Here is a 25849-nt window from a genome sequence, read left to right as displayed (position 1 = left end):
GATCTCCTACACCTCCTCACTGGATTCCTCACAGGGTATTGTCGCCTTTGCAAACACCTCATAAGAATGGGTCTTGAAGAACATGATGAGTGCAGATTCTATGGGGACGAGGAAGAAACTCCGGATCACCTGGTGATGGAATGCCTCGCCATCACTAGCCAATGCAAAATATCTGTGGTATAGGCAAATGTACCTACAAGAAAGAATTTCAGGAAAAGGAAAAAACCGAAAGAGGAACACTCTGGCGGATTCTTCCTGGGATGGATCATTCCAAAGATCCAAGAAGTATCTGGATCTTAGCAAGAATAGATTCCTCACAGGGCATTGTCGCCTTAGGAAACACCTCATGAGATTGGGTCTAGCAGAAAATGACGAGTGCAGATGCTGTGGGAGGAGGAAGAAACTCTAGATCACCTGGTGACGGAATGCCTCGCCATCACTAGCCAAGGCAAAAACTGTTTTCGACAAGAAACTTGTAGAAGGGAAGACTTAGCCTTCTTGAAATCATTCCAGATACTGGAGTTCATTAGAACTCTGGAACTGGAAGGCGAGCTGTAGATCACGTTATGGAGAGAATATCTCTGATGAAGAGCACAATTTCCATTGGAATTATACAAGATTATTTCCCATGTCCGTGAATACTTTGAGGTCAATGCAGGATGTTATAAAAGGCAAATCAAAGAAGAAAATTTGGTCATATGGTCCGAGCAGATCTTCTTAATTGCAAATCTGATGAAACTGAACGTTTTCTTGAGCGAAGAACAGAAATGAAATGTCTTTATTTTATCTATGATTGGCAACTGTTTGTCAAAAATTCCCAAGTATCTAGTATAGCGTAACGTCAAAAAATGAATGGGTAAGTCTCTTAAGCTTATTCAATATTTTGTTGTGTTTTTCACGATTGGTGAATCAGTTTATGAACTGAGAACAATCATTCAGATTGGCATCGTCATGTTGACTAAATCGATGCAAGCACATTGTCCAATCGAATACTTTCTCCGTCTCCAATATTGTAATACCCTAATAAACTGGTGATCTGATTCTAGTAGGAGTTGGTTTTGAAATCTACCATTATACTCAAATTCGCGGTGTAACCCATAAAGTTTGTCTCACGAACGTCATTACTTCATCTTGTGAAGGCATATAAATACTGGCAGAAAATGCTTTTCGACATGCACATAACGTGGAATTGACCAAAAAAAAATTGGACTCTCTCTCTTGAGGAAATACCACTAATAACGTAGTTTCATTGTTGAAACTTGGAACGGTAATTTAAAGGAGATTATGTGCAATTAATTCATGGTTTTAGTATATTCCTTTGAATAATATTTTGGTTTAAGAAGGTTATGTGAAGTTGATTTTTTTTTACTTACCGAAAACCATCAAATCCATCATCTGATCCGTTTACTGTCAGAACTGGAGCCCTGGCGTATGCTTTTGCTACCCTTCTGTTTCTTTCCAAAACTATGACTTTTGCCCATATTTCATCGTCTATTTGAGTCCACTTGTCCAGCACTTCTTGAATGTGGTCCTGGAAAAAATATATAATTGTAACAAACATCATTCCGAGAAATATAAAGAATTGAACATAACAATTCATAACTGATTATTTTCTGTATATGAAAACTTGTTATATTTATATGTTGTTGCATTTGCATTTTTCTCTGGCACAATTCGCATCTCTATCTGAAAAAAAAATAAGACAAACCCGTTTCTGTCATTTGGGGTCCGTTCTTTGGGCAAGTTTTACGCGAATAACTTCTCAATCAAAAACAACGACTTGAATAAGCAATTTATAAGCACGGGTGTCATTTTCTAAATTTAGTATCCCGATTCGACAAATGCAATTCAACTTTGAAGATAGTGGATGCCGAAGCACTTATACCTGGACAAATTAATTGTAGGGTTTTGTTTTTGGGATTTGCAATCGGTGTTGCCTTACACCTTATTGTTTTCTTGTATTTTTTTATTCGATAAGATGTTATTGTTTGGTGTTGATTTATTAACTGTGGCCATTCATTTCTTTGAATCTTTGCTCTGGGATCGTCGGTAGAACAATAATTAAAGTATCCATGTTATTTTCTCACTCATCCCTGTTTGTTTTTTTTTAATTGTCTATCCAGAGCGAGTAGAAAGCTTGAGAAACTGTATTACATTTAATTTCTCTTCAACTTGAAATGTTTATGTTCCTGTAAACTGCCAACATGAAATTTTGGATTAAAACTGTAACTAATCCATATATTAGGCCAATTGAAAAGTCCCCGGTCTGATGCACAGATAGCGGTGCTAGTTTTAAATCCATATTATTTTAAGTTAATACCAACCTTCAAACGAAACGTGTCAAAATTTGACAGCAGTCCGGCCATTAGTTTGTGAGAAAATGCGTTGTGAGTGTAGCTACTTTTGTTATTTGAAAAAAGATGGAAAAAAAAGAATTTCGTGTGATGATGAAATATTGCTTTTTGAAGAGAAAAAATACAGTTGAAGCAAAATCTTGGCTTGATGAAGAGGTTTCGGGGCCTGCACCAGGAAAATCAACCATCATTGATTGGTATGCTAAGTTCAAACGTGGTGAAATGAGCACCGAAGACTGTCAATTGGCCTGTTGAATATGTTATACATTCATAATATTCCATAGATGTTCACGCATCATAGACGTTAGATCCTAAACTCATTCAAGTTTCATCTTTGATTTTATTAATAAGGTAATAATAAGCTGTGTTTAAGCTTCCAGTATATAAGCTCTTTCACTGAGGATATTTTAATTTTGCCTTAATTAAACCATTTCTAGTAGCAAACATTTGCTCAAGATTTTTCGAGCTCCTAATATCTTAATCGGATCTGTAATGAAAGGATGGAACTTATTTGATACATGTTCCTCTAAGGCGGTATTGTTTGCCATTTTCCTTTTCAGAGGATTAAGTATATTGAGGACATCTCTTTTATGTTCGGAGACTGTGTCTTTGAGATTAATGTCTATCCCTCGAAGGCAATTATGTTGAATAGTAAAATCGAATTTTGCAAAAAAAAAATGTGTTTTACTATGGAAGACCGGGGACTTTTCAATTGGCCTGTTAGATTCACGTTTTTTTTCATAGAAAATGAGGAAAAACCTGCATTTTATGGTTTCATTTTTAGACGTTTCAAATTTTTCCATATAGAACGGTAACTAACGAATGGAAACTTGAAATTTTCTAGGTATTAGATTATTATTTTGAAATACGGTAAATTAAAATAAAAAATCGTTTCAGGATTATTTCTTAAAATGGTCTGTTCAGCTAAAAATGAATTTGTTCCATACTTTACGGACACAGTGTATATCGCGCTAAATCGAGCAATCTACGCCACTGGTGAAATCAGTAGCGATTATATGTTGATACGCAAAAAGCCCGCCACTGCGTCGAGCTGAGAATAGAAATTGAGATCAAGACTTGAATTATTCTGTTTGCAGTTGAGTTAAATCATTGCGATTCTGAATAGCCTAAATATAGTAAGTGCACGTAGCTAGCTTCTTGAGCAACTATCCCCTTCATTATACCTTTCTGCGCTCACACAATGGCATTAATTCAATGTTACTTTGATAAAAACGTTGTGAACGAATTTGTCTCGGGTTTTCTCCTTCGATGTCTGATGTTGAAACCAAAACATGCTGGAAACCAGTTTTTTCGAAATAAAAATTGTTTCATATGGCAGGTTGTGGGTGTATTACTTTACCCTGTATTTTAGATCTGGGAGAAGAACTGGAGAAAAAGGAGAAGGATGAAGGTTAGCGAAAATCTATTAGCGACGGATGTATTCATTCTGGTTGGTTCGTATACTATTTTGTCTCGATAAAGGCTGTACATTTATCTCAGACGGCCTTCGATGCTAAATAACAAAAAACGAATAATACCTATCTCACAACAGATAAGCTCTCTTGCAAGTAACTTAAACAACTTCTTCAAAATATTGCGTTACTTTCTTGCAGGGTGTTTTATTTCGTATCTGCATTTCTATCAACGACGAAAATCAACAAATTATTAATATCTCGGCTTTAATATTCCAATATTCCGAATTTATATTAGTTCTTCAACAATCTGTAAAAAAAAACAAATTTTGAGAGAACAACTGAACAACAAACATAAAAGAGGCCAAGAAAGATTGTTACGGAATATTATTTCATTTTTTAGTAAATGAAATTCGGTTTGAGGTTAGAATTTAATGTTGTCTTAGAATTCCTCTCAGTAAATCCCTGTTTTCACGTCAAAAAGTCAAGTCGCAGCTCCAAAACCTAAGAAGTTTGGAGTTCAAACATCTGCTGAAAGAGTTTTTTGGAATTACCGTTGAGTAATCATGATTGATACTTTCTGGAGCACAATAGACCAACAATTGTGGAATTATATTAATTTCTTTTCTCAACTGAAAAAATATTTCGAATATATTTTTTTTAAAGAAAGTGTGATGAAAGATGTGATCCCATTTGATGAGAGGACTAGAGAAATGAATGGTTTCCAGTGGGAAAAGATAATGTTGAATAATAAAATGAGAATTTTCTGTTGTAAAATTTTTGAGAGTGGATATATCTGTTCATCACCAGTAATAGTAGGCCTCCACATCTTTTTGTCTTCTTTTAGTTATGATTCTTTTAAAAATGGCCTCATTTTCGAGTTATCAAGTTTACATGTTTGGAAATTATATTGTTGTTTTATTCCTTGTTATCATTTCTTCATAATTCTCAGACTTTCAGATAGTAATTTTTATCTTCATTTCATATTCTGATATTCTTGTCCTACCAGATGATATATCGGTCAGTAAAGACAAGCTTCAAACTGTAAAGAAACACATTTGTTGTTTCTAGTATAGAATCGTGTGTAACGCCAAATTAGCGACCTCCAAATGATTCAGTTTCTCTTATCTTGTTGGTGTTTGAGTCTTTTTTTCACCACACCAAAAATGGAAAATGTTGCATATGTAAATTTTTCTATATCCTGAATTCATTCTATTACTACGCACTTAACATAAGGTTTCATGAAAATATTTTTGTGGATTTGTTAGCTGGCCAGGCAGCTCTATACGGTCTTAAGTGAATTCTTACTACCCAGGTTGATTTTTATCTGGAATCATTTGACAAAATAGGTGTCGACTTCTAACGAAGTCTCAAACTGTGATTGCGTCTATCGATGCCTGCCCTGGTAGACTGCTCGTTATGTCTGACTAGTTCTGCCAGCTATCTAAGTGCAGCACCAAAGAGCGAGGAACACCACTAACTTACTTCTGAAGATTACAGTTAGTCATTACTGCTGCTGCACTAACCGACTTTACAATGCTGTCATACTCTACTAATCTATGTAGGCATTTCATTCGATTCTAGTTGCGTGTTCGTACTTATATTATTATAATTACGTGGTGTTTCAAGGTTAACACTTTTAGAAATAGGATCAGGATCTAATAGCCCCATTTCTTATTTTTGCATGACCGGAAACTGCTTTTAATGTACACGGAAGTAAGATGTTGTTATAGGGTATTTTGGTGGATACTTCTACTTGATTTTTTGTTGTGAATTAGGGCGATAACATCAGCATTGTTTGATAAGTTGAGGAGGGAAACATACAAATGAATAATGATGAAATGAAGCACAGGTGGAAAGCTGAAGAATTGGAAGACATGGCCCCCCTAGGTTTCTCAAAAAATAAACAATCTATGTTCTGGAAATGAGATGAATATTTTCCTTTGTTTCAACTGCAATATATTTGTTAGAAAAATTTTGTTCGTTACTCTTTGCTTTATGAAGGATGAGACAAAATAGGAAAAATGAGAAAAGATCTAAATTAATTGATTATTTATTTTTGATTAATTATAGTTACAATTGAATCCAAATCCAATAGTTCATATTACCACCTCTTCTTTCAATGAACTGCCCAATACGCCTAGGCATCCCACGAATCAAGTCATTAATGAAATTTTCTTCCTGAAGTGCTAAATTCTTGAAAAGTTGTAGGTGGGTTTTGGCAATTTGATATTGCTCTCCCTAAGTAATCCGATATGTGATTAATTCGATTCATGTCTGGTGAGTTTGCTGGCCAGTTTATTTTCTGGATATTGTTCTCTTGAAGAATGTTTTAAACCCTTCTTGTGCGGTGTGGTGCAAAGTTATCATCCTGATAAATTAAATTATACCTAGATTGGTTGCTCAGAGGAGCAATGGTTGATTCAATGATTTTTTCTAAGTAGAGGGAGTTCTTTAGAGCTATAGAACTTTAAATTGCAATAAAACAACGATGGATTATTCGATTGACATGAATTTTATTTATCCGCAAGATAATCTTGTGGCTTTACATTTTAAATATGAATTCTGGCATATGACCGCCACGGCTGGCTCGGATGTAGTCCAATCTGGACGTCCAATTTTCGATGACTTTTTCCAACATTTGTGACCGTATATCGGCAATAACACGGCGAATCTACGCTTACTTGATGATCGTTTGGCTTCAATTCTTGCACGAGTTGGATTTTGTAAGCACGCAAACCAAGATCCCCCCGCAAAATCTTCCATAAAGTGGATGGACACAGATCCAATTCCTGTGCTCGATGGCGGATAGACTCATTCGGGTCTTCCTCAATGCTACGCTCTAAAGCAGCGACGATAAAAAGGACGTAGTGCGCGATACGTATTCCGTACAGAAGCATTATTTTCGCAATGAAATTACACTGTTTGCAAGAGTTGTTTAGGCGTGAGTCTATTCATGATGAATTGCCAAACCAAACCGAGAATAAATCACTTGACAACTGTTAAATCGGTCGCCATCTCGAACAGTAATGCCAACTTAAAGTTATATACCTCGAAAAAAAACACCCTTCACATGGCTCCAGTTATTGTTCGTTCAACGATGATAAGAGGGGTACGCCCCTCCAGCACATTATTGATCCGCGTTGAACGAGCACAACTTCCCGGGTGAAATTGGGTCATTCTAGTCTGCCTGGACAGACCAAACCCTTTCTCATCGACTATCACTTAGTAAACCGAATCGTAACTCGTTCGAAAAAAGTACGTTGCGCCATTGTGGTTGAAGACTTGGTGGTGTTTTGCCCATTGCGGACGGTAAGCTTTATGTTCAGGTGATAGCCGAGGTACTCTCAAAGGTCTTCTTGCCCAAATTTGAGGAATGCAACCGTCTTCTTATTATACTGGGTGAGACTACCCGTCTGAAGGTCCTCAAAAAATGACTTCCAAGGTCGGTTACAGATACCGTTAGATTCCTTCGAGTAAAATTTGTGATATAATGGTCTTCTCTTGCAGATGTTACTCTGGGTCGACCAGGTATCGGTCTCCAGGCAACGCTGCCGGTTTCCAGGAAAAGGGCCACTATGCGCCTTACTGAAGTCCGTGGAATATCCAAACGATGCGCAATCTGGAGGTTCGACAAAGCTACTTGATGTAGGGCCTGTCAAACTGAGAAATTGGATATCCCGGCATTTACCAAGGAATATTCTTATGATAACAACTATCGTTATTTGCTGAAAGCTGATAAACATCGAATACACATGTATTCTCCCGAACAAGAAACATTTTTTGCTGGTTTATTGTTTTCATTCAAGTGATAAGATCGTGCAGATTGGACACAAAAAAGATTGTCATGTTACATCCAACAAGTTGAGAGTTAATAATGGATTTATCAGTTTAGGAGGTTTCGATGCTGGCTCGGATGTAGTCCAATCTGGACGTCCAATTTTCGATGACTTTTTCCAACATTTGCGGCCGTATATCGGCAATAACACGGCGAATGTTGTCTTCCGAATGGTCAAGGGTTTGTGGCTTATCCTCATAGACCAATGACTTTACATAGCCCCAGAGAAAGTAGTCTACCGGTGTTAAATCACAAGATCTTGGAGGCCAATTCACAGGTCCAAAACGTGAAATTAGGCGGTCACCAAACGTGTCTTTCAATAAATCGATTGTGGCACGAGCTGTGTGACATGTTGCGCCGTCTTGTTGGAACCACAGCTCCTGGACATCATGGTTATTCAATTCAGGAATGAAAAAGCTAGTAATCATGGCTCTATACCGATCAGCATTGACTGTAACGTTCTGGCCATCATCGTTTTTGAAGAAGTACCAACCAATGATTCCACCAGCCCATAAAGCGCACCAAACAGTCAGTTTTTCTGGATGTAACGGTTTTTCGACATACACTTGAGGATTAGCTTCACTCCAAATGCGGCAGTTTTGTTTGTTGACGTAGCCATTCAACCAGAAGTGCGCTTCATCGCTAAACAAAATTCACTTATGAAAATCGGGAACAACGGCAATCTCATTTTGGGCCCATTCGACGAATCTACGCCTTACTTGATGATCGTTTGGCTTCAATTCTTGCACGAGTTGGATTTTGTAAGCACGCAAACCAAGATCCTCCCGCAAAATCTTCCATAAAGTGGATGGACACAGATCCAATTCCTGTGCTCGATGGCGGATAGACTCATTCGGGTCTTCCTCAATGCTACGCTCTAAAGCAGCGACGATAAAAAGGACGTAGTGCGCGATACGTATTCCGTACAGAAGCATTATTTTCGAAATAAAATTGCACTATTTGCAAGCGTTGTTTAGGCGTGAGTCTATTCATGATGAATTGCCAAACCAAACTGAGAATAAATCACTTAACAACTGTTAAATCGGTCGCCATCTTGAACAGTAATGACAACTTAAAGTTATATACCTCGAAAAAAACACCCTTCACATGGCTCCAGTTAATGTTCGTTCAACGATGATAAGAGGGGTACGCCCCTCCAGCACATTATTGATCCGCCTTGAACGAGCACAACTTCCCGGGCGAAATTGGGTCATTCTAGTCTGCCTGGACAGACCAAACCCTTTCTCATCGACTATCACTTAGTAAACCGAATCGTAACTCGTTCGAAAAAGGTACGTTGCGCCATTGTGGTTGAAGACTTGGTGGTGTTTTGCCCATTGCGGACGGTAAGCTTTATGTTCAGGTGATAGCCGTGGTACTCTCAAAGATCTTCTTGCCCAAATTCGAGGAATGCAACCGTCTTCTTATTATACTGGGTGAGACTACCCGTCTGAAAGTCCTCAAAAAATGACTTCGAAGATCTGTTACAGATACCGTTAGATTCCTTCGAGTAAAATTTGCGATATAATGGTCTTCCCTTGCAGATGTTACTATGGGTTGACCAGGTATCGGTCTCCAGGCAACGCTGCCGGTTTCCAGGAAAAGGGCCACTATGCGCCTTACTGGAGTCCGTGGAATATCCAAACGTTGCGCAATCTGGTGGTTCGACAAAGCTTCTTGAGGTAGGGCCTGTCAAACTGAGAAATTGGATATCCCGGCATTTACCAAGGAATATTCTTATGATTACAACTATCGTTATTCGCTGAAAGCTGATAAATATCGAATACACATGTATTCTCCCGAACAAGAAACATTTTTTGGTGGTTTATTGTTTTCATTTAAGTGATAAGATCGTGAAGATTGGACACAAAAAAGATTGTCATGTTACATTCAACAAGTTGAGAGTTAATAATGGATTTATTAGTTTAGGAGGTTTCGATGCAGGATAGTTCGAAGTCAATAGTTTGTTCCAACAATTTCGCTACCACTGAAGAAAAACCAAGATGCTGCAATTTCAGCTCATTTCCTAGTGTTACACACTTGGGGCATGGTCACAGTGCACCATGAATTCATCACAAATTTCATTGAAATTCGATTAGTAATTTTTTTTAGAGCTATAGAACTTTAAATTGCAATAAAACAACGATGGATCATTCGAATGACATGAATTTTATTTATCCGCAAGAAAATCTTGTGGCATTACATTTTAAATATGATTTCTGGCATATGTCCGCCACGGCTGGCTCGGCTGTAATCCAATCTGGACGTCCAATTTTCGATGACTTTTTCCAACATTTGTGGCCGTATATCGGCAATAACACAGCGAATATTGTCTTTCAAATGGTCAAGGGTTTGTGGTTTCTCCGCATAGACCAATGACTTTACATAGCCCCAGAGAAAGTAGTCTAGCGGTGTCAAATCACAAGATCTTGGAGGCCAATTCACAGGTCCAAAACGTGAAATTAGGCGGTCACCAAACGTGTCTTTCAATAAATCGATTGTGGCACGAGCTATGTGACATGTTGCGCCGTCTTGTTGGAACCACAGCTCCTGGACATCATGGTTGTTCAATTCAGGAATAAAAAGAGAGTAATCATGGCTCTATACCGATCACCATTGACTGTAACATTCTGGCCATCATCGTTTTTGAAGAAGTACGGACCAATGATTCCACCAGCCCATAAAGCGCACCAAACAGTCAGTTTTTCTGGATGTAACGGTGTTTCGACGTACACTTGAGGAGTAGCTTCACCCCAAATGCGGCAGTTTTGTTTGTTGACGTTGCCATTCAACCAGAAGTGCGCTTCATCGCTAAACAAAATTCCCTTATGAAAATCGGGAAGAACGGCAATCTCATTTTGGGCCCATTCGACGAATCTACGCCTTACTTGATGATCGTTTGGCTTCAATTCTTGCACGAGTTGGATTTTGTAAGCACGCAAACCAAGATCCTCCCGCAAAATCTTCCATAAAGTGGATGGACACAGATCCAATTCCTGTGCTCGATGGCGGATAGACTCATTCGGGTCTTCCTCAATGCTACGCTCTAAAGCAGCGACGATAAAAAGGACGTAGTGCGCGATACGTATTCCGTACAGAAGCATTATTTTCGAAATAAAATTGCACTATTTGCAAGCGTTGTTTAGGCGTGAGTCTATTCATGATGAATTGCCAAACCAAACTGAGAATAAATCACTTAACAACTGTTAAATCGGTCGCCATCTTGAACAGTAATGACAACTTAAAGTTATATACCTCGAAAAAAACACCCTTCACATGGCTCCAGTTAATGTTCGTTCAACGATGATAAGAGGGGTACGCCCCTCCAGCACATTATTGATCCGCCTTGAACGAGCACAACTTCCCGGGCGAAATTGGGTCATTTTAGTCTGCCTGGACAGACCAAACCCTTTCTCATCGACTATCACTTAGTAAACCGAATCGTTACTCGTTCGAAAAAAGTACGTTGCGCCATTGTGTTTGAAGCCATGACTTGGTGGTGTTCTGCCCATTGAGGACGGTTAGCTTTATGTTCAGGTGATAGCCGAGGTACTCTCAAAGGTCGTCTTGCCCAAATTTGAGGAATGCAACCGTCATCTCATTATACTGGGTGAGACTACCCGTTTTCTTGAAAATATCAAGTACCGGATTGCTTGTTACTGAATCAACCCTGGTTCCAAACTAGTTCCGAACCTTCTATAATAATACAATATTTCGTAATGGCAAGACCATATCGCATATTATTTCTCTGTGAAAACACTACAATCTTGTGTGAAATTCTCATCCACTCAATTGTGTTTTTCTAATCGAGAGTACCATACCATATGCTTCATCTCACTTAAAGTGAGATAAACGTGTTCAAATTGTGATTAAATTGATGAAAAAGCTTCAAGGTGTCTAGTTATAGATCTGGGGAGCATAAGCATATAAACCTTATCTTCAACGTGGCCCTAAAGAAAATGTCTAAAGGTGTTAAATCTGAGTCTCTTTTTGAAAGAATATTGTTTTTTTTTATTTCTTCATTAAGTAACTTTTCCGTAATTTTTGAAATGTTTAACCGTCCAGAATATTATAAAATGAAAGTATCTAATTAGTTTGGTGTCAAACTAGCCCAAAAATGGTACTTATTGTTGGTTTTCGTACAAGAAAGTGCCATGTTAAAGTAGCCACGTGATTTCTTAGACACCAAAATAATTTTTTGTTGTATAAAAGATTGACTTTTTTTTATCAAAGGTTCAGACAAACGCACATTAGGTTGATTCCATCAACTAAAAAAAAATACACCAACAATCCCGTGTAAAATTCCCATCTGTTCAATTGTGTCTACCCAATCGACAGTACCATATGGTTCATCTTACTCGAGCAAGAGAAACTAGTTCAAATGATAGTTTGATGGATGAAAACCCATCGAAGCGTCCAGTTAGAGCCTGTAGGTGCGATCCTGAGGCACAGGCAACCGCAAATCGAATGGTAATCAGAATAAATCGGTATTATTTTGCTCCAGTTAAGCTGGAATTCTGAAAATTCGCGTAGAACATTCGAACGTTTGTATAGAAACGCCGGACAAGGACGACTAGCGGCTCGTATTCCACCACCAATCACGTTTCTCGCTGATGGGATGTCACAACACATTTGTTGCGATATCTGGTCTGTATCGACGAGATTCAGGCTCGAACCCATCTGATCAACGGCGTAAAATACTTGGAAAACTCATTGGGAAAAAGATTTGTTCACACCCCTCCTTGCAAAAGAGAGACCTTCGATTTGGAATTTTACTCGTCATCGATCTTAACGGCAAGGTCTTTGGGTCTTGCCCTATCATGAGAAATGTTACCATCTGAGTGAAATTTTCTAACGGTGATTCACTCATCTTTATCGTTTCTTAACCAACAGAGTCAGTCGGTCATAAAACGTGTTTCAAAATTCAGTAGCAAGATTTCATAATAGTATTTTTCACGCCAACATAAGCTTAATAAGGTTTTTCTCCTTGAAATTTGAAACATAGGTTAGGTTTTAGAGTTTTCATCGTCCTATATGCCAACGCAAAAAATTCATTGGACAAGACACTTGTACTCAGTGCTCAGATTCTGGAGTTCATTAGAACACTGAAACTGGAGGGCGAGCTGTAGACTACGATGACTGAAGGCGAGAACAGCTCTGATAGACCTTAAGGTCACTGAGCAATGAAACCCACTTCAATTTGCAATCTACAATCCAAAAAGCCGAAAGGCCCCAATATTTATTCTCAGTTTGGTTTGACAATTCATCATGAATAGACTCACGCCTGAACAATGATTAAAATAGTGCAATTTTATTTCGAAAATAATGGTGCTGTGTGGAATACGTATCGCGCACTACGTCCATTTTATTTTGTTTAGCGATGAAGCGCACTTCTGGTTGAATGGCTACGTCAACAAACAAAACTGCCGCATTTGGAGTGAAGCTAATCCTCAAGTGTATGTCGAAACACCGTTACATCCAGAAAAACTGACTGTTTGATGCGCTTTATGGGCTGGTGGAATAATTGGTCCGTACTTTTTCAAAAACGATGATGGCCAGACCGTTACAGTCAATGGTGATCGGTATAGAGCCATGATTACTAACTTTTTCATTCCTGAATTGAACAACCATGATGTCCAGGAGCTGTGGTTCCAACAAGACGGCGCAACATGTCACACAGCTCGTGCCACAATCGATTTATTGAAAGACACGTTTGGTGACCGCCTAATTTCACGTTTTGGAACTGTGAATTGGCCTCCAAGATCTTGTGATTGGTCTATGCGGATAAGTTACAAACCCTTAACCATTTGAAAGACAACATTCGCCTTGTTATTGCCGATATACGGCCACAAATGTTGGACAAAGTCATCGAAAATTGGACGTCCAGATTGGACTACATCCGAGCCAGAAATCATATGTAAAATGTAATGCCACAAGATTATCTTGCGGATAAATAAAATTCAAATTAATCAATTGATAAACACAATTGAACGGATGAGAATTTCACACAAGATTGTAGTATTTTCACAGGGAAATAACGTGCGATATGGTCTTGCCATTACGAAATATTGTACTTATTATAGAAGGTTCGAAACTAGTTTGGAACCAGGGTTGATTCAGTAACAAGCAATCCGGTACTTGATATTTTCAAGAAAACTGGTTTATATTACCGGGAAAAATGTCAAATCTTAAGTTTTCGTTGAGATTGAGGTCAGTATATAAATGCTATTAATTATTTTCAACAATTTTTTTTTAGGTATTCTGCGGTGATTAAGGTTAAGATATCATCAAGACAACATACTATTTCCTCATTTTCGATACTAGCCATAGACGAATGGATTGTAGAGACGAAGCTATTATAATCCCATTTCTGTATGAAATTCATAAAGAACAGAATTGCACAAAAAGTGAGTATATTTTTTTCTGTTAGTTCAATATAAATATATATTTGAAATGAAGCATTACAGATCAGGAGTCTGGCACATAGAATGATTTTTTTCTGCTTCTTAGTAAGAGTTTGAATTACCAGAAAACTGTTTTGAGCTTGTTTCAAATATTTGATTGACTCGGTGGTCTTCACTTGATAGAAATTGATTTTAAATCGAGAATAACATTACCGTTATTATATTTCCACTGTTTAATTCTATGAATTATAATTGTTTCGCCACACAGTAGCTTCTTCAGATTTAACAATTTTAATAACTGGATATCTGCAGAAGCTACTGTGTACAATTGTTTCGCCACATAGTAGCTTCTTCAGATTTTACACTTTTAATAACTGGAAATCTGAATAGGCTACTGTGTAGCAAAACAATTGTAATTTATAGAATTGAAAAGGGGAAACACAATCACTGTAATTTTATTTTAGATTCGAATAAAATTCTTAATTGTGCATGGGCTATAAAAGTGAACACAAAGCATTCTTCAATGTTCTTTCATAGAATTACGTGAAACTTTCAACACAATGTCATTTATCGCTTATTTTGAACGATTTTTCAACCTATAAATTAGTTATTTATAATAAAAGTGGAGAAGGTATTGATATCCTTCCACGAAGTTCAAAATTTAGAAATGAGCTACGAAGTGGCGAGTTAGATGAGCTTTCTCTACGAGTATTATATATTTTTTCCTCTAATCCACTGGATTTTATTGAAATTAATTGAATATTTCCATAAAAAACTTGGAAAATGTTGGTTAGCAGAACTGTTTCCTGTATCACAAATTTGAGAGCTAATAGATTAGTCCGTGCCAGAAGAGTTCAGAGTACCAACAGATAATATAAAAATTGATTCTCAATCCAAGAATCGTTATATCTCCTAAAATATTTGTCATAGACTCCTCAAATTAGAACGTTTTTCAGAGATCGAGTTTTGATCTGTAAAATAGTGAGGTTTCAAGTGCGTAGCTCATGAAAATTAACAATTTGTTTTTTTGAAGATTTCAGATTATTACCTATAATTCATGAAATAATGGACTAATCGCCTAACTGCAAGCAACATTTCTCTACAAGGTATCGCAGAATGAACGAATTTGCCACAGAATTAGAGAAAATAAATGATTCTGTAGTAGATTCTGTACAAGAGAAAATAAAATTTGGAAATAGGAGGATATTATAGACGCTTTCAACATAGCAAAAATTCATTATAGTTGATTTTGTATCATTGAATGGTTGTCCAACGTTCTCAAATTGTATCAAAATTACGAAACCATAATGATTCTGAAGAAGAATAGCCTGGCGCAATCGGTATCTTCGAGCATTTTTTCACAGCTCGTCATCTCTATGACAAACAATTTATAAAATTCGTCCTTCGTCAACTAATTGTTACAAAATAGACGGACGAAAAATCCACCTTCACAGATTTAATGTCATCACAATATTATTATGAAAGTTATCAATTATTCCTTTATAGAATTGCGAAGTTGGTAAAGGTCGGCCATGATCGAAATGTCGTCCGTATCCGTGTTCCCCAAAACTTTTAATTTCACATTCTGTTATTTTCAAGGTTGCCGCTCTAAAGCCTTGCCGTCTGGACCACATTAAATCACTGGCCCTACCTTACTCAAAAATTATTTTTATGATTTATTACCGGGTACGGGTATATGGCTTCGATGTGAGGTAGGTTCAGGAAAATATTACTATTTCGTATGAAATACAGGGTTTTCCGATTATCGGTTTCATTTTGATCCCACAGAACGAGTTTATTTAAGAGAAATCAATGGATATTTAGTTCATTTTAAAGAGGAAGGTATTTTATTAAAATTAGGGTTTCATCAAGCCAAGTAGCTTGACATTTCAACCAACTACTTGACTTGAAAATCAAGCTCGTGAAAAATTACATACTTGAGCCTGACTTGACTTGATTTTAGATATTTATTGCTTGACTTGATATCAAGCTACTTGATATTACTTGAGCTTGATATGCACGCGTCGCACGGCATATATTTCTGCAATCTCGTGCGCGCTTAGACTAAATAAGGGGATTCCTCGAGCGCCGAGAGACTGAAGCATTCACCAGTGTGACTTTATTACTAGTTTTCTCACATTTTTCATTGGCCAAAATAGCCAAGGATTTTTATCAACGCCAGCATCTTCAGCTCCTATCGTAAGTCAATTTTCCAGAGCTGCTCTTACAGTTACAAAACCCGCAATAAGTTAGGCGTAAAATCTATAAGATGCCCCATGTGTCTTAGATCCTGAATGGAAAATTATGGAATCAAACAAAGCCTGGTTTCTTAATATTGAGAAACTATTTCCTTATTATTTTTTATTTTGTTATGATTTATAGTTATTCAATTTATATTTCTATTTCCAAAAAATTGATATTTACGGTTCTTTCATACAATAAGTTTAATAAATAAAAGTGTTTTTTGCAAGGTTCCTCCTCATTTCATCATTTTTTTATTGATGTGACACTACACAATAAAACTGCTAAAAATCAAGTAGCTTGATATGATTCAAGTACTTGATAAATAAAAACTTGACTTGAAAAATTACTACTTGACTTGAGCTTGACTTGAAATCAAGCCTCATTTTATTATGATTTATAGTGACTTAATTTATGTTTCTATTTCAAAAAAGTTTATATTTACGGTTCTTTTATACAATATGTTTAATAAATAAAAGTGTTTATTGCAAGGTTCCTTCTCATTTCATAATTTTTTTATTGATGTGACACAACACAATAAAACTGATAAAAATCAAGTAGCTTGATATGATTCAAGTACTTGATAAATAAAAACTTGACTTGAAAAATTACTACTTGACTTGAGCTTGACTTGAAATCAAGCCTCATTTTATTATGATTTATAGTGACTTAATTTATGTTTCTTTTTCAAAAAAGTTCATATTTACGGTTCTTTTATACAAAATGTTTAATAAATTGAAGTGTTTATTGCAAGGTTCCTTCTCATTTCACCATTTTTTATTGATGTGACATACACATACACAATAAGAATCTAAAAAAATCAAGTTGATATGATTCAAGTACTTGATAAATAAATACTTGACTTGACTTGAAATGTAGCAGGGTCTGAATATCTCGGTTGAGCTGGTTAATGAGTAAAATCTGATTGTATCTAGAGTTATAACCTCATATGTTTTTTTTTGAGTTCCAAGTTAGTGTTCATTCAAAATGTCGTTTAGATCGTACCTTTGGAATGTTTTGCATGAGATTTTGGCATCTCAGAATTTAAACGTGAGATTTTTCTTGAATTTTATGTATTTATCAATCTCAACGATAAACTGATCTATAGAAATTCAGCTACGTAGCATTCATACGGGAAATATAATCGACTTTTTCTTATCTGATAATCCTTTGAACGATTATTGAAAATGATAAAGTGAAATACCGCGTGCAAGCAGAAAATAATGATATAACAAAGTTAATCGATCGAGCGACTTAAAGCAGAGCATTATCGAGCTGAAGGCTATGAATTAAGGCTGCCCAAAGGCATGCCATAAGTCTGAACGGTATGCTGTATTTTATTTTGTCTGATATGTCAAGTTCGTTCATAAAATTATCCGTTTCTGAAATTGACACCATAAAATGGTACACATCCTTGATCTTTCAGTTTCAAATTGGGTAATAATTATTTTTAGTCCTCGACTAATTAAACGTCAATTTTAGCATTTTGGGTCCACGTACTGAAATGTCGAGTTACATCCTGAAGATGAGTTGTTTTCAAGGCGAACTTTTACATAATTTGCATTCTTGAAGTGATGTGACTTATGAGTAAACAAAACAGTGAAGATATTGTCTTTGGCATTCCAGCATTAACAATTATTGCAGAATCCTTAAGAAGACATTTTTCTTGGATTCATTCACGAGTAACAAAAAAAAAAGAAGAAAAGTGCTTGATTAGCCAGCTATCTAGACAACTGTTAGTTTTGAAGCTGTCATATTTTGGCATTTGACAACTAAAAGGTACGCTAATACTGAGAGCGGTTATCACAAATGGCCACCGAGATCATGTAATTCAACACCTTTAGACTATTTTCTTTGGTGCCTCGTGAAAGATAGGTAAGATCCATGCCAATGCTCCAAAATCGGTTCAAGCCTTAAAGAATGAATTCGTTATCAACGACATACTGTCTCAAATGTGCGCATTGGTTATGGAAAATTTCATGAAAAGGATATCGTGCTTCAACCGTAGCCATGACGGCAATTTGCCTGGCATACCTTCCTCTTTACAATGAAATAAATATCCATTAATTTCTCTCAAAATATATAATTTTTTCTTAATATCAAAGTGAAAACTTTTATTTGACAACCCTTTACATAATTCAGTCTTTTTAACACTAATCTGGATTCCAAACTTTCTGGCCTATGACAAGCCAAGAAAACAAAGAATTGGGGGATGCATATTTGTTGGGAACTAAATCATGGAAGGCAGAAATAAAAAGAATAAATTTGATCTCCCAATTCTACGATTCTCAGAGAATTTTGTATGAAAATTCGTTTCAATGTTCTGTTTTCTCAATTTCAATTATTGAAGAAACAAAATTGATTTCGGTATAACTCTGGAAACATTGTATAGATTTTGCCAATTAACGAACTCATCTAGCGATTCACTGCTTGGCTTGATATTCAAGCTACTTGACTCAAGCTCAAGCCAAGTAGCTTGAGCTTGACTTGAAATCAACTCAAGTGCAAGTCAAGTAGTAGTTTTTCAATGTTAAGTCAAGTATTTATTCATTAAGTCACATGACTTAACATTGAAAAACTACAACTTGACTTGAACTTGAGTTGAATTCAAGTCAAGCTCAAGCTACTTGGCTTGAGCTTGAGTCAAGTAGCTTGAATCCCCAAACTCATTCAAGCTATTTCAAGACTTTAGCACATTCTATCATCTTGGAAAAGTCTACTGGCCGGACGAATGAACATAATCGATGTTGACCTCGAATTCTCCAACCATTTAAGACCACACTTGGCTCAAAAAAATCGAAAAATTACACACAATGATAGCCTGCTGTTTCTCAGGAACAGACGCGCAAAAAACGTACGGCCAAATATTGTTTATACTTTAACATAATAAATAACCGTACGCAAATTCACTTTCAGTGGGCTTGTGTCAGAGAGGGTCTGGAAGAATTAACCCCCAAGGGCGCTACAAGGATTTATATGCCACAATAAGTGTTTGTAACATCTTCAATCACTACCTATGGGACCTCATGCGATTTTTAAAGCTCATTAAATACTAGGGGACGTTATCACTCCAACATTTATGGAGCTCCGGAATCATCTTCGAAAATTTTCGGCTTGTAATTCCTCATCTTCGGTAATGGATTATGACAGACAACATTTCTGAGGTTCCTGAACTTGATCAAGCTATTTATAAAGGCGATTACGATGCGTTGAAGTGTTTTCTGAGAAGCGTAGGCTCATAAATGAATTGATGAATGAGTCGTTTGTTTGATTACTCACTGGTTGAATTGTCCAACGGGATCCAGTGTAAACAATAATGGATTTACCTATTTGTTTACTGTAAAATTGATTCGATCCAAATAATAAAAAAGGTCATTTTACACTACAGTTCATTATGTGTTGCTTTATGTCGGAGTATCCCAACACATGAAAAGAATTCCTAGAATTGTTATCCATATCAGGGCCGTCGCTAGCCAAACTGAGGCCCTTACAGAAGCCAACTCTGCAGAAAATTAATATTGGGCGATCAGGGCCTTCTACCGAGCGATGAAAAAATTGAAGGCATTCTGATTATAAAATAGGGGAAAAAACTAACAATTTTAAACCTTTACAAAAAATTGCCGCCCTTACAGAAGCCAACTCTGCAGAAAATTAATATTGGGCGATCAGGGCCTTCTATAGAGCGATGAAAAAATTAAAGGCATTCTGATTATAAAATAGGGGAAAAAACTAACAATTTTAAACCTGTACAAAAAATTGACGTCAATTTAGGATTGGTAAGCTGCATGAGGTGTAAATGAATATATAGGAATACATACATGATATAAATGACCAAAAAAAAAGAAACAACAATAAATAATCAGATGAGTAATTACAAATACCTTTCTAGAAATAAATTCAAAAATACAAAATTCGAGGAATTCTTCATAAAGTAACTTTTCGAATCATTCAGGCAAATTTGTTTAAAAGTTCTTTAATATTCAATGATTCTGCCAGTGCCAGTTTATATTCAATGGAGAGATAAGCTAACCCGCTATCTTGTTACATACTATTTCTAACTTCCAATCTTTCTTAAGAAGGATAAGAAGAAAATGGTGAAATTGAATCGTTTTTCGTACCTAAACTTTACATTCCTCTAAGGAATCAACATTCTGATTGGAGAATTGAAAGGAAAAATAATGTCTAAAACATCCAGAAACCGCCCCAAATACGCAATAAAATTCGACAACGTTTTGCAGAAGGAACGCTGATGAGGGTATGTGTTTCTTAGCGTCAATAAATAATGAAAATGAATCAGCCGGTCATCTCTTTAGAAATCCTAATAAAACTTTCAAAAACCCATAGAGAACATCAGCATTTTAGGTTAGGAAAATCAACCATCATTGTTAAGTTGCTAAGTTTAAACGTGGTGAAAGAGCACCAAAGACGGCGAACGCAGTGGACGCCCAAAAGAGGCTGTCACCGACGAAAAAATCAAAAAAATTCACAAAATAATTTTGAATGACCGTAAAATGAAGTCGATCGAGATAGCAGACATTGTGAAGATATCTCCTGAACGTGTATATCATATCATTCACGACTATTTGTACATGAGAAAGCTGTGTGCGAAATGGGTGCCACGCGAGCTCACAATCGATCAAAAGCAACAACTCCTTAATGATTCTGAGCAGTGTTTGAAGCTGTTTGAGTGCAATAAACCTGAATTTTTGCGTCGATATGTGACAATGGATGAAACATGGCTCCATTATTTCACTCCGGAGTCCAATCGACAGTCAGCTGAGTGGAGTACACACGATGAATCGAATATAAAGCGAGGAAAAACACAACAGTCAGCTGGCAAGGTTATGGCATCAGTATACTGGGATACGCAGGGTATAATATTCATTGATTACCTCCAAAAGGGCCAGACCATTAACAGCGATAATTAAATAGCGTAGTTGGATCGTTTAAAGGATGAAATCGTTAAAAAACCGTTCCATTTGAAGAAAAAGAGGTGCTGTTTCATCAAGACAATGCGCCGTGTCACAAATCAATGAAAACAATGGCAAAATTGCATGAATTGGGCTTCGAATTGCTTCTACATCCAGCGATATCGCCAGATCTGGATCCCAGCGACTTTTTCTTGTTCTCAGACCTCACAAGAATGCTCGCTGGAAAGAAATTTAGCGCTAATGAAGAAGTAATCGCCGAAACTGAGGCTTATTTTGAAGCAAAAGACAAATCGTACTACAAAAATGGTATCAAAAAGTTGAAAGATCGCTATAATCGCTGTACCGCCCTCGAAAGCAACTATGTTTGTTGAATAATGAAATGGAATTTTGCCAAAAAAATGTGTTTCACTATGGTAGACCGGGTACTTTTCAATTGGCCTGTTATAATACGTTTCGCGCTGCTTCAGAGTTTCGAAAACGTCCTTTATTTTTCGGTTTATTGTGTGGGAGAAGCAAACACAATATGGAATTCGTAATGCTCTCAGATTTCATTGTAAGTGGTACAAACAGTTGTCTTTGTTTCATTCGATATTGAGATCGTAAATCGCAGGTGTCTTGTACGTTATATCATATAGAAAGTAAAAGTTTGCCTTATTATACTTTATTAGTGCAGTAATGTCGGCATTTTGTCGTGACTTTCGTTGGTAAAAGGTTAAGTCAAGATTGCTATCTTCCCAGTTGGATATCTTTGGCCACGTTTGTCCGATGGTATAATAGGATGACTATAAGAGCACCATTCATTACTCAAAATTGAAAATTAATTATATGACGTTGCTCATCTTAACAAATGAGACGGATATGTTCCTTCTCCGCGATGGATAAATCAAAGTCTGGATTATTTATTAAAACTTTTCAAATGAAGAAAAGCCGTATCCATTATGATTTGTCAGGATAGACCCTGTGAATTCTGGTCATTCTGAGGAATGAGTTATGTGGTTTTGTTAAGGGTTAAACTGGATCCACGGCCCATTTCTCATCGTAATATGATTGCATTGGCCGAACACTAATTCAGCCAGCCGAAACTTCACTTCGTTAACAAACCCAAGAACTTTTTTCGCAATTCATTATACCTTTTTTTAAGTCAGGTAAGCGTTGACACAAACTTATCGAATAAATCAGTTTTTTGGTTTATTTTGGTTTTTTTTTCCAATGGATAACCTCCTGACTTCGGTATCTACTCTCCCAATTCTATGTTTATGTTGATTATATTTTTTCAGAACATTTTTTGTTCTGTGTGCCCAAATTATGTTTATGAATAAATATCTCACCTTTTTCGATGAACGAATTTTTTTTTACTATTTATGAATTGAGAATTGGCAATACTGATATTGCCAGGTGAAATCTGATATTGACATCGTAAAATTTGACATTTTGTTTTTTTTTTCGAGGTATATAACTTTAAGTTGGCATTACTGTTTAAGATGGCAATCGATTTAACAGCTGTCAAGTCATTTATTCTTAGTTTTGTTTGGCAATTCATCATGAATAGACTCAACGCTTGCAAATAGTGCAATTTCATTTCGAAAATAATGGTTCTGTGCCGAATACGTATCGCGCACTACGTCCATTTTATTTTGTTTAGCGATGAAGCGCACTTCTGGTTGAATGGCTACGTCAACAAACAAAACTGCCGCATTTGGAGTGAAGCTTATCCTCAAGTGTATGTCGAAACACCGTTACATCCAGAAAAACTGACTGTTTGGTCGTACTTCTTCAAAAACGATGATGGCCAGAACGTTACAGTCAATGGTGATCGATATGATTACTAACTTTTCCATTCCTGAATTGAACAACCATGATGTCGAGGAGCTGTGGTTCCAACAAGACGGCCTAACATGTCACACAGCTCGTGCCACAATCGATTTATTGAAAGACATGTTTGGTGACCGCCTAATTTCACGTTTTGGACCTGTGAATTGGCCTCCAAGATCTTGTGATTTAACACCGCTAGACTACTTTCTGTGGGGCTATGTAAAGTCATTGGTCTATGCGGATAAGCCACAAACCCTTGACCATTGGGAAGACAACATTCGCGGTGTTATTGCCGATATACGGCCAAAAATGTTGGAAAAAGTCATCGAAAATTCGACGTCCAGATTGAACTACATCCGAGCCAGCCGTGGCGGTCATATGCCAGAAATCATATTCAAAATGTAATGCCACAAGATTATCTTGCGGATAAATAAAATTCATGTTAATCGAATAATCCATCGTTGTTTTATTGCAATTTAAAGTTCTATAGCTCTGAAAAAAACACCCTTTATTATAAGTACTCATAACGTTTTGACGTACGAGCACAATTTTAATTTTTTACAGTAAATTGAAGATTTCATCTCTGCCAAAATATGGATTCAACTCGTGAAAATTTTCGAGCAATGAAAATTACGACTTTCGACGTGGTTTAACTTAAGAAAAATGCATCTAACAACTAAATTCAACTTTTGGCGATGATGCACCATTTAAAGCCACTGTATATCGCTGGTAAACTTAGGCTAGGAACATAGTGAAGCGACCAAGAGGTGCGAAGAGGATAGCAGAGAGGATAGCGTTCCCGAGAGTAGCGGCGATGACGAGGTGCCATCTCATAGTGAGGCGAACAAGAAATCAAGGCGATAGTCGAGTTTGATTACTATAGAGGAGGCGCGTTTCCGAAAAATGGATTTATACTGTTAGAAAATTCGTTATTGAAACTCCGGTATGTAATGAAAAATGATGAAAATAGAAGAACTTATTGTATTCACGAAATTAATAAATCTAGGAAAGTACATGGTGAATTTCATCACTTGTATAAAGAATTACATGATCATCCAGAGAAATTTCTTTTATATTTCCGTATGAATATTACAACGACTACATTCTGGAAAAAATTGAATCTTAATTAATGAAAAACTGGACTAATTTCATTAGCGACCCTATCACTCCCACGGATTAATTACTTGTTTGTTTCATTTCATCCGCTACAGCATCCTATAACTTGTCCAAAATATATCAATTATGATGTTTAGCATCTCTCTGATTCCACAAATTACTTTTCACAAACATCGAACTTATGAATGCCTCCTTTTCCAATTTTATTTATTACTTGCGCAGCTGCGCGGCGATCAAAGAAAACAAACTTCCCCGATCGCGCCTCTATCCTCGCTTAACCGCCTAGCGCAACCGCAGTCGGGATCGCTGCACTATGTGCTACCCTATTAGAATATATTCGTTTGAATTCGCCTCTATCCTCTCTACTATCCTCTTCGCTCCTCTTGGTCGCTTCACTATGTTCCTAGCCTTATTCAAACGTGGACGTAGTTCGCTCAAGGACGATGTTAAAGAAGGTCATTCAAAATCAGCTTGTTTATTTTTGTATTCTCAATACATAAATAGTTACCCTCGTAACAAAAAAGTTATCAAATATTTAAATGTCAGCTTGACCTAAAATACAAAAACAGATTGAAAATCCTCCAGATTGATGCAGAAACTACTATTTCCAAAAAATTAAAAAATTTATGATTCAGAAGATTCTTCAACTCACTCAGTGAATTTGATTTTACTAATGCTGAAGTAGCGTGATGAAGCTTCTGATCTGACGAAGAAGAGTCAGTGTTTTTCTCGAATGAATACAAATCAACATGTGATGGCAACTTCTTCACCCTGTGAGGATATTCAGCAGTGGTTCGTGATTCAAAAATCCGTTATCATAAAAGTTATTACATCGGTAAAATAACGGTTCAGTGCCTAAATATTTATTAATTTGGTTTGGATGCTTTCGTGTAACTACCTATCGGGACTCCCCATGGTTCTGTTCGTATCTACGTTCTTTATTTAGTTCTTTTTTCCTGTCGTTATTACAACTGTTCTGTCACGCTCTTTAACTGTATTATCTGATTTCATGTTCGATTTTGGAAAAAAACAAAAAATACTGCGATTTTTGAAGAATAGTTTGGTGTTACCTGATATTTCACAGATTATTATCAACTCGTACATGAAAATAGGAGAAGACAATGAAATATCATATAAAATCTCCAAAAATTTTGAAACTGCTAAACCTGTTGCTTATTGTGTTCAATAATATCATGAATTTTGAAACAAAGAATTTGAGATATCAAATTAGTTTTGCAGCTATTCAAAACTGAAAAACAATTTAGTAATGACGATAAATTAGAGGTAACAAACTTGATAGTACAACTGATAGAAAAAGTACTATAGTTATACGATCTTTTACATGGTCTTCTAAAATTTACTTCAGAAATATGACAACAACATAGTTGTTGAAAATAAAGATTCAACTTTTTAATTCATTATTGAGTAACAAGAATTGTGATCCAAAATGTATTGAGTGATTTTTTCGAAACTTCAAGCGAAATTCTAAGGTTGAAATTTTTGTGAGGGCCACCCTGTATAATTCGCATGCACCGAGTCGTATTGACGTCGAATTAAATGAATCCGAAGTGGTTTCGTTCAAACATAGGCGAATTTTCAGCTTGTGTAGCTCGGTGTGAAAGTTGTTCTATCGTCAGGGTCCTACAAATGTCAAGGAATTTTACAGTAGGCCTGGCTGATCGGTATTAAGAACGATAATCAGGCTTGCCAAGATATATATTCACGATTGAAAACAAGAGAC

General features: G+C 36.5%; 1 protein-coding gene across 2 annotated transcripts in view; it reads right to left on the bottom strand.

Annotated features, from left to right (window-relative positions):
- LOC123685778 overlaps positions 1–25849 on the bottom strand; it is an 80026-nt gene that overhangs the window by 12626 nt on the left and 41551 nt on the right. For both annotated transcript variants that reach the window (XM_045625656.1, XM_045625655.1), the window contains exon 3: positions 1374–1531. In XM_045625656.1, the coding sequence (XP_045481612.1) occupies positions 1374–1531 (158 nt within the window). The remainder of the gene's footprint in view (positions 1–1373; positions 1532–25849) is intronic.

The sequence above is a fragment of the Harmonia axyridis genome, chromosome X (genome assembly GCF_914767665.1).
Source record: "Harmonia axyridis chromosome X, icHarAxyr1.1, whole genome shotgun sequence".
Taxonomy (NCBI): Eukaryota; Metazoa; Arthropoda; class Insecta; order Coleoptera; family Coccinellidae; genus Harmonia; species Harmonia axyridis.
The sequence above is the reverse complement of the archived record's forward strand: the minus strand, read 5'-3'. Positions and strand labels throughout refer to the sequence as shown.